This window comes from Fusarium keratoplasticum, chromosome 2 (assembly GCF_025433545.1).
Source record: "Fusarium keratoplasticum isolate Fu6.1 chromosome 2, whole genome shotgun sequence".
Taxonomy (NCBI): Eukaryota; Fungi; Ascomycota; class Sordariomycetes; order Hypocreales; family Nectriaceae; genus Fusarium; species Fusarium keratoplasticum.
In genome coordinates this window covers 4,342,308-4,352,056 of record NC_070530.1, presented here as the reverse complement: position 1 = coordinate 4,352,056, position 9,749 = coordinate 4,342,308, and the positions used below count along the sequence as shown (strand labels likewise).

General features: G+C 50.9%; 1 protein-coding gene across 1 annotated transcript; it reads right to left on the bottom strand.

The window, feature by feature from the left end:
• Positions 1-4,665: 4,665 nt before the first annotated feature.
• On the bottom strand, positions 4,666-8,686 carry NCS57_00325300 (HET domain-containing protein; the record flags this gene model as incomplete). The annotated part of the gene is made up of 4 exons (XM_053053262.1): positions 4,666-6,941; positions 6,992-7,722; positions 7,792-8,509; positions 8,569-8,686. The coding sequence occupies 4 exons, from the start codon at positions 8,684-8,686 to the stop codon at positions 4,666-4,668; spliced, it is 3,843 nt and encodes a 1,280-aa protein (XP_052918508.1).
• Between the last annotated feature and the right edge of the window lie 1,063 nt (positions 8,687-9,749).

Below are 9,749 nucleotides of genomic sequence, written 5' to 3'. Positions count from 1 at the left end.
TCTTCGTGTGTTCTTTGATGCTGGGTATGACGGATACGTCATTGAAAAGAAGAACGTAAATGCCCAGCCCAACTTTTCAGTGCATTTCGTTGCGCAGTTCTACCAACATACCATGATGAAACATTATCCTGAGAATGCACTGCTGAGATGTCGGTCGACTGGTTTCTCGGGATTGGTGTTGAGAGGCGAACCATGCGGAGCTCGTTCAGCTCTCTCCCAAACACAAGGCTTGTGATCGGGCTCTACCGGATCGACTCAGCAGATTGATCCAAACCGGCAGTGGCTGCACTAACAGACCCGAAGGGTGTATCGGTCAGCCAAAGAGCCAACCAATAAATCACGATTGAGGTTTTACAAGGATATGTGGTCCCACCGGCCCCGATCAATTTGCTGAGCCTAGATGGCAGATCTCCATCCATTCTTCTGGGTGATTAGCCAATCATGAGTCCAAAATTTGACCCCAGATCTGAGGCCGCTTTCACTGCGATTTTAACCCATCCTAGCTGCTTCAAGGGGCCTGCTCGGGTAAGATGTATCCCCGAAGACTAAAAAAAAAATTGTTAAGAAGCAACGCGTTATTACACGGAACTCTACCTTTGGTAATGTGCTACAGTGCAGTCACCTCCGTTATGTTTCGGTATGGCTGTTCCATCTCGATTAACGCAGTCGCATGAAGGGTTAGGGTTAGAGTTAGCTTTGATTCCCAACTCACCACAGCTGGGAAGATCGGGCTTGTAATAGGAAGCTACACACAGCCTGGTTGGCCTTGCGTTGGCGCTATTGGGGGCATTGAGTGGTTAGGGCTCAAGGGACTCTGCTTCGAATTGAGATCCTTACATAAGTTTAAAGTTCGTGTTGTTTGGAATCGTAGCTGACCTCTTTGTGTTTCATTGCCTACCTAGGCAAGGGGTGAAGTGGGCAGATCGTATTGGCGTTCTCGCTCCAAAATGAGGAACAATTCTCGGCAGATGTTTAAAAGTGATAGAATGAGTTGAATGAAAGATATAATTAAAGGACTATTCAACCAGAAAATAAGAGCAGTCAGATCCTATCAGCGCAACATAGAAGACATGAGGTGTTGTTAGAAAACCAGCCATTACCGTACAGCGAGTTATGAAACTAAACTATGTTGCATCTGCCTCCACGCTTTCTCCTGGTTCTCCTGGAACTTCCACAGGTTGCTCATCCGACGGGTCAGATTGAGGTCTGGGGCGAAGCTGGTCCATAAGGAGACCGATGCCACTGATCGTAACCGCCACAACAGTAATCCACTAACCGGCCGATAGATTGAACTTCCATGCCTTCGGCTTTGGCGCCCTCCATCTTCCCTCATGCACGATAGGGTTCTTGTGCCATTTCTGCGTCACGAGGAGCGTTTTGCCGAACTGCTGCTTGCCTTGGTAGAGGGTCATCGCAATCGCTTCGCGCAACATCTTAGCCTTGATTGTCACTGTTGCCTTCTTCGGCCATAGCAACCTGCTCTCCAGTTTGCCTTGCAGTGAGTCCTATCGCGGAAGTGCATTAGCCCATCATGTGTACCTATGTGGAAGAGTGCTGTGCTGATCGTGATTACCTTGACCCAGTCACTGACATTTTTTTCCACAGTGGCACACTGATTCCACTGCCTCTGTGCCTTAAGGCCCTGTGGTGGCGGCGTCTTGTTCTTGACAAGCTTGAAGTCAAGACCAGATCTGGCCTCGCCGTTCTGTCCTAGATCCACATCGCGGTCGATCTTGATTTCGTATGGGACTTTTACTTGGTCCCCATGCTTCAGAAACCACTTGATCTCATTTTGGTTCCCATCTTTCTGAATGCCATACGACACATCAGCCGGGTAAACCCAGATAGGATTGCCATGTATATTCCGCAGCTCGTCGTGTACTAGACCTTGGCATACAGCAATGTGAGGGTCGCTAATCTGGACAATGCTGATATTCCGCCCTTTCGCGAACTCGGCAAATTTCTTCGACAGCTGTGTCTTGACGTACGTGGAGCTGCCTAGGCCCCCCGAGAGAACGACGTACTTGACGGGTTGCTCGACTTCCGGCCTCTTCATCAGCGACTCGCACTGGTCCCATATCATGGAGCACTGGGCGTCGAAGGCATCCTTGAAGAAATTGTCCCTATGGATGGGGATGCGGATATATGATGGTGTGGGTCGCCCATTTTCCACCGTAATCTCGAAGGGATCAGGGATTATGAGTTCAAACTCAGCCGGCACGAGCTTGCCTTTCCTGGTCTTCTGCCCGTAAATGCGCTTCTCGTCCGCATAGCTGGTGTTGTACTCGAGATGGAGCAAGGTCGCGTTGACATACACTTTCAAGGTTGTTTTATCCAGCTGTTGTAGACCCAGCCGTTTCTGTGAACGTTTCTTGTAAATGGCCGTTAGTTCCGCCCGGAGTTTGTCCTTGAAATGTTCGTCGATCTGGGTGGATCCAATCTCTTTACCCTCGCCGCACACCGGCAACAACTCCACGTCTTGACCGGCGGGCTCGCCCATCTCATAAATCGACACGTCTGACGTCCCTCCGCCAATGTCAGCCACTAGAATGTGCTCGCCTTTCTTAGGCAGGGTCTGACGGGTCTGTTCGGAGAGGCTGCTGAAGAAATGCAACATGGACGCTTGCGCTTCGTCGAGAGACGTTATAGTGCCTTAGCTGTCCACCATCTTGTAGCCAGCCTCTTTGATGCACCTAGAAAAGCGATCCCTCGTGTTCGGATTCCATGTCGTCGGGTAGCTGAACAGAAACTTGACCGTGGACTTATCCCAGCCCTGGCCCGTAGGCAACTGGCCCTTCAACTCTTTTTTCAGGTGCTCAAGGAGCGCCTCGAGAAATCCGCTCGCACATTTCTTTGCCTCCGACTTATCCGAATCGTTCTGGCTGTCGAAGAGCGGCTTGAAGAGTTTGTACAAGTGGAGGCTGGTTTCGCGTTCGACGGGGTTGGTTTTGGGCTCGATGGTGTTGGTCAAAACATCGAAGCCCCACGTCTTTACTTTGTCGTCTTCAAAGACGATCATTGTTGGGACTTTGTCATAACCCCTGGGCTCTGTGAGGCGGATCAGCAATGGAGATTCGTGGACGAGGAGGACCCCGTATATGAGATCAGGCCTGTAACTTACTGTAATTCCAGTTTCTGAGACAGTGAACCTCATTCTCGGTGGGATTGGCGTAGGCTACGGCTGTCCCTGTTAGGTTGTTAGTATAACATTGTGGAGGGGTGCATATGGTCAAACAAATCTGTGCTACAAACCTGTTGTTCTAAGGTCGATGCCAACAACCAAGTCCAACCGCGACATTTCCATGGCAAGTCAAACGCCAAATGCAGCTTAGGAAAGACTAAAGGGGTCGAGGAATTACTAGTATGCGCACCGTGGAGACAAGGGAGGCACTTCAGGGTGGTAACTCACACAGTGATGGAAGGCTTGATGGGGCTCCAACGAGACGGTAGAGGTTTGGAATGACCACAGAGGTTCGAGCTTTGCTGTGAATAAGAGAGCGTTGCGCGATGCGAATGGCAGCAAGCGAGTCAATTTATAAGTTGGACCATACCATTCCTCAGACACTGCGACAATCACACACTGGGCTCATGTCAAGCATGGTTGGTCAGCTGCCTTGATGAAGTACACAGTATGCATGGGAGATAAGCGCGCATTACCGAATGAATCCAATAGCGTGAAGCCCTGAAAGCAGGCTGCGAAGACTTGGCTATTTCATATCTTCCCAGTCGGGCGTTACAATCATGACTAAAAGTTATCAATCGGTCTTGGCTGTCAGATCATGTTCCAGATGCAGGCCCACCTGTACATAAGCGATGTTCAAGCTGAAAACAGGATGTGGTCGTGTCTGTTGAGGTGTGGGTAGTATCTGTCAAAAGCCAAGGGAGCAAGGTGACATAGCCACGGTGAGTCTACTGTCATCGGCTTTCGTTTAGAGGCCTCATAACCACCGAACAGTATCCCAGATCATTATACATACGAATTCAGGATGGATGAAAGGCGTTGGAAAAACACTTGCGCCCAGAATTCAATACCCTCCCTTCCTTTACAGCACCCATCGCTCCAAAGGAGGAATCCCTAATTGTAGGGACAGACTTAGTTTCAGCCCATGCCAGGCAAAGTCGAGAAAGATGTGGTTGGGGATATATCCAACGCAGCAGGCTGGCGCGTATTCCTCGCCTCAAGGCGAGTACGAAGAGCCTTACGACTTGAGAGGCATTTCTCTGTTACTAAATTACTTATGGAGTGCTTTGTACTCAATCAGGCTGTAAACGCGGCTTGAAAGCTCATGCAGGCTGTGGTAAGGAGGTCTCGAGACGTGAGATCCCAGCCCCTGTCGCTATTGAAAAAACGCCTCGAGCGCCTACTTATAGAAATATCGTTGGTCTTACTAGCTGGCTGTAACTCACACCACTTCTCATATTACTATAAGCCTGAAAGCGCCTCTGATTGTCATGCTGCTCGGGCGTGAGGACACACATCTGGCTGCACGCTTCGACACCTCCAGTTCTGTACAGTGGTGCTACAGACCGCAGAAAAGGCTTCGCGAGCCTGACCCTGACGGATAGCAGTGATTTCTCAGTACCAAGTCTCAAATAAGGGCCTGATCTTTTCAAGCAAGGCCAAGAACCTCCTGCATGTCTTCGAGCTCCTAACAGCTTGTGAAACTAAACCAAGTGAAAATCGTCACTCGCACTTCTCAGGTCCTCCTCTGAAAAGTCCACGATAGCCTCCCCATCCATCTGTCCAAGAATGAATGCTTCTCCAATCAGCTGATAGAAGTAGCTGGGGTCTTTGGAGCCACGCTCGTCAGAGCTACCCGCTTTGGAGTCGCTCCCACTTCCATACAGGGTTTGTCTTAGGACACATGGAACCGAGCACCCGTAGAGAATACAAACCAAGTCGCCTGCCTTGACGTCCATCGGGGCGATTCCAAAAAGCTTGTTACCATCATCACCGTCACCACATTCGATGAACGTCCTGTTCCAGCACACTGCCTGGACCCGCTTCAGGTAGTCTGCCTGCATCTTTGTTATGTCTTCCTGCTGAAGGATCTGATTCGTGTCAATGTTTCCCGTACTGGTATCGGATACCAGGCATGTCATGCATGCCCTGTGATACCATGCCGGTGGTGCTTTACCGTCCGGGCCACGGTCCGCAACCAACGTTCGCCACAGAGCATCCGGCACTCTTTCCAACCGGCTTGGAGTAGAGTCATGGCCCAGCGTCTCCAAAACCTCTTTTGTAATAATTCCTTCAGGCATCACGTGTCGCTCGGAAACCTGTCCGAGATAAAACCCCTTGATGGTTAGTACACGGCTCAGGTCTTGTTGAGGTCGCGGCCTGCGGGGGACGGTCTTCCCCGAGGGCAACGCAAGTCGTCGAGATGCAGCTGTTCTGGGAAGCTCAGTGTTTGGTGACTTCGTTAGTGGCGCTCCCTGATCTCTTCCCCATTGGATATCAGGGAGGAGATTCAGCGATGCATTGTAACATCGATTCTCTGGTGAGCCGACAAAACTGTCTCCCGTTTTTCGGCCACCAAACCCCTCATACTGAGAACCATAGGCTGACTTACGGATTGTTGTGATCCATGATGGTAATTCTACCAACTCGGGGTAGAATTTATCTGGCTTCCTGTTGACTTCAGGGAGAGCCCAGTGGCGACATAGAATATCCAGTGAACGGCTTTCCTTGATACACCATTTCATAAAGTTTGTGTAGACATCGAGCAAGTTCTTAGAGTAGTCAGGGAATGGAGGAGGGTTTGCTTCGTTCCTTCTCCGCCTCCTCTCCTTCCGGACTTCATCCTCTGAAGGTAGGTTGAATGTCTCCTTGGCAAGGTTCAGTAGGGCGTAGATGGTGTCCCGGGGATCCGAGGTCTCAAACGTAGACAGAGATGAGATGAGGCTTTCAAGGCCATGTCGTGGGCTGAGGATGGCTCCATTAGAGGCTCGCTGGAACATGTTGGATAGGACATCGACGAGAATTCGAGCACCAAAAGGCGTCATGCCCTTGATCCCCTCGAGGGACTCTTCCAAATCAGGTCTTCGCTTGATGATCTTGAGAATGATGTCAACGTGAAGCTCAAAAATGCTGACGGCATCAGAAAAGTCGCGCCAGTGAACCCTCTTGGAGCCGCAGCGGACCTCGGCGTTCTTTGCCAGGGCAAGCTCCTGGATGACCCAGCGACGTGAGAACCACCGGCGCCGCATGAGTGATAGTAGGTCTGACCACTTCCTGGCGTCTTCATCCTGCGCGTTCTCGTCTTTGAGCTTCTGCTCCACATCCTGTTTCAATATGGAGCCAATGAAGTCCATTGCTCGGTCGGAACTCCCCTCCTCATCTGCTGTGCCTAACCAAATCGCGACGTTGGCTGCAGTAGAGTATATGATACCCATCTTGGATACCTGGTCTGCCTTCTCCTCATTGTTGGCCTGGTTGATACAGACCCTATCAACCCAGAGAGCGACCTCCTTCGTGGGGTGCCGAAATTCTTTGAGGAACGCGTGTAAGTTGGGTTTCACCCAGATTGGCTTCATGCGGCGCTTCCAAGCTGCTGACAAGTCGTCCATTCTCAACTTCACCGGCGGCAAGCTGTCGGGGGTCATATCCACGAAGATTTCCTTGTCTTCCTTCCCAACTCCCCAATTGTAGGAAAGGGCCGTGAACTGAAAGTCATCTGGTCTTACTATAAGCTTTGCGATGGGCCATGCTTGAAGCTCGACAATGATGAGGTCGCTTCGGTCTTGGCTGGGCTTCAGGAAGAGAAGTCGTAGATGATCTTTTGGCAAGGGGCAAGTATCGTAGCTGTAGATATTGGTCGCTCTATCCACAAATAGCTTGAGCTTAGGTGTCTGTGGTTCTAAGTCCTCGTGGTAGGAGCCGTCAACAAACGTGGCTTTTTTCTGAACTACGGTGACCTGCCTCGGGCGTGCCGATTTTCCTTGCTCCGATGTCAGTATCATCATGGCGATATTGCAAATTAGGTCTCACCCGATTGATTGTGTGCTTCACCCAAAGTCCTCTCGTCTTCAGCGAAGATTTGACCATGGTCCAGTGATAGGAGCGCAGGGTCATTCGGGAGGTCATAAGTTGGGAGCGGCTTATCTTCCCAATAGCCTTCCCAGTGGTCGATCATAGTATCTGTAATGTGATAAAAGGTATCAATGTCCGGCGATAATGCCTCGGCATCTATGTCGTAATATTCTCCACTAATAGGTTCATCGGCGATGCTTGTCTGAGGCACGCTGGCCCGCTCGAAGCTAAAGCTCAACAAACTGGGGTCGGATTCTTTTTCGGACTCGCCACCCTCTTCTTCATCGGCTGGAAGCGAACAGAACGCCAATTCAACCAAATGCTCGGCCACATGTCTCAGAATATCATCTGCGGGCTTGGAGTCGGCATCAAAATCATCCGCACAAATTGGGCACCGGGTCAAGGGGTCGGTCCTAGGCTGCGAGACCTTTGACGCTTCGACAATTTCCGATAGGTCCGACCTGTCAAACTCATGCGTATGCTGAGCCATCATGTGGTCTTCACAGGCTCCAGAAGTCTCGAATCGGTACGTTTGACGGTGCGTTCTGTTGGCGCATATCCAGGTCGTGATAGGGTGTTGAGAAATCATATGATCCGACCAGCGTTTAAAAGAGTCGAATAACATATCCGGAGTGTTGCAATCTTCCAGAAGGCATACGTAGGGCATGAGGTCCCGGAGAAAGTGTCGCCTGTTTCAATGATTAGTGCGAATCGTGCTACTAACGAACCGAGGTTTCACGAATAGTGACAAGACGTACTTCCCGGATTCATTCCTCAGTTCCTCTTCCCGGCATATGAGGAAACAATGGGGGCACTTGATGTACCCAGAGCCAGTTCTTGGCAGCGGCGGAGGAATCATTTTGCTGATGCCAAGATGACTGCTCGCAGAAAATGTCGAAGAGGACCGAACGCTGGCTGGTTTCATCGCCCTTCGGGGAACTACTGTTGATGCGCTGAAGATGGATGAGGGTGCGTGCCGCTTGGCAGCATGGCCCTGATCAATGCGACTAGTCCCTGAGCCAGGAGAGTTTTGCATCGTTGGCCCCTGATCTTTGACATCTTCATTTCGCGATGTAATCACTGGCCCTTGTTCTGTTTCACTATCCATCTCTCGATCCGCTTCTCCCCTAGCCTTGGCCTCTCGGTCTCGAAGATATAGGAAGTTCTGTCGCCGAAGACTAATCGAGTCGGCAAGGCGCAGTCGTACCGCCTCGCTCGCTTTGCGGTAGCGCGCGTCCACATATTCCCCGATACCTTTTCGAAACGCCCGGGTGAGGTTGATCTCCTTGCCGTCAATGTGGAGAATGTCCTGGTAGTGTGCGAGTTTTGAAAGCCTGCTGAGAATTCCGGAGCGATGAATGGCGCGACAAATATCAAACAGCTGTGCCTGAATGTCTTCAAGAGTTTCAGCCTCGGCATCAAGTTCGCTTGCGGTGTATGTCTCGGCTTGCCCGGTTCGTTTCGAGTTGATAATCGCTATCAGAAACGCGTTAGATGGCCAGTAGTCAACAGCCCGCTTTCAAAGGGTCACTTGCTCCGAATAGAAGATTCAAGCTCGTCTAGGAGGTCCGTGACCACGCTGGCCAGGGCCTCCACGTGGCGTAACCGCCAATCCAGAGACGTGTGGTCGCTGGCGAACACGAAATTGTTCATCGTCCACTGCTGGAAGAGGGAGAGAGCATCATCCGCTCGAGTGCCGGGGTCTTCGCTTGATTTCCATCTGTTTAGACAGTGCAGGCATGATTCAGCTCGAGTAGAAATGCCCGTAGGAATGTTGGTTGTTGTTTCAAGCGGCGCTTTTCTTCTATTGCCTCGCTCTGCGTCTGCCCCTTCCAAGGGTACAGGCAATGACCGATGGAGAGCTGCCATCTCAAGTCAGTGCTGGTTGAAAGTGGAGCTATACGTGTGATGCCTGTAGCATAAACGAAGCTCGAGATCGGGTCTGTTGTGGCTGTTGGCTAAGACACAAGATGTCTTGAGAAGCACCCGATGAGGGGTTCTGATTCTGATATTACTTACAGGCCGGCTTACTAGAAAATCCGGCAACGCCTGCATACCTCGAAGCCAATCACCACAACGCCAAGAGCTCAGCCGCAGATGAGGGGTTTAGGCCTCAGATCACGAGTGACAGCCTGGCTTATGGCTTCCAGTACAAACCAGTGAGCTGATCCTTCAGATTCTGAGCCAAACTTTCCATTTGACTCATCCAGTGGCCACACAGCGGCTTAATACATCTTGCAACGCGTTGCGAGGGCTGACTAGTAAGATCGAATCCTATGTCACTAGGGCCTTGCTATCCACTCACGTTGAAAGTCATGGGAATGGCCAGGCGGCAGGTAGTATTATCTGACGACATGGCAATGCCCGACCTCTGTCAGCATCTCGATTGCGTCTCATTGGCGATTGCCAGCGCCATAACGAGTCTACCGGACCACCCCCAGACCAAGAAGCACAAGAGACTGAAGAAGCTCCTAGTTGCTTCTTTGTGGCTGTCACTTCAAGGAGACGCGAAATCAATCATCAGAAACAGAGATTCAAGAGAATCGTTGCAGCGGATAGCCTCAGCATTGGAGCGGCTGTTCGCCAAGAAACTCGAGGTGATCGGGAGAATATGCAAGGACTCAGCATCAGGAGCAAAGATAATTCATCCAATCCTGCGGCATTCAAATGTAGACGAGTGCATACGAGAACTAGAAGCTTGGGAAGAAACACGGAA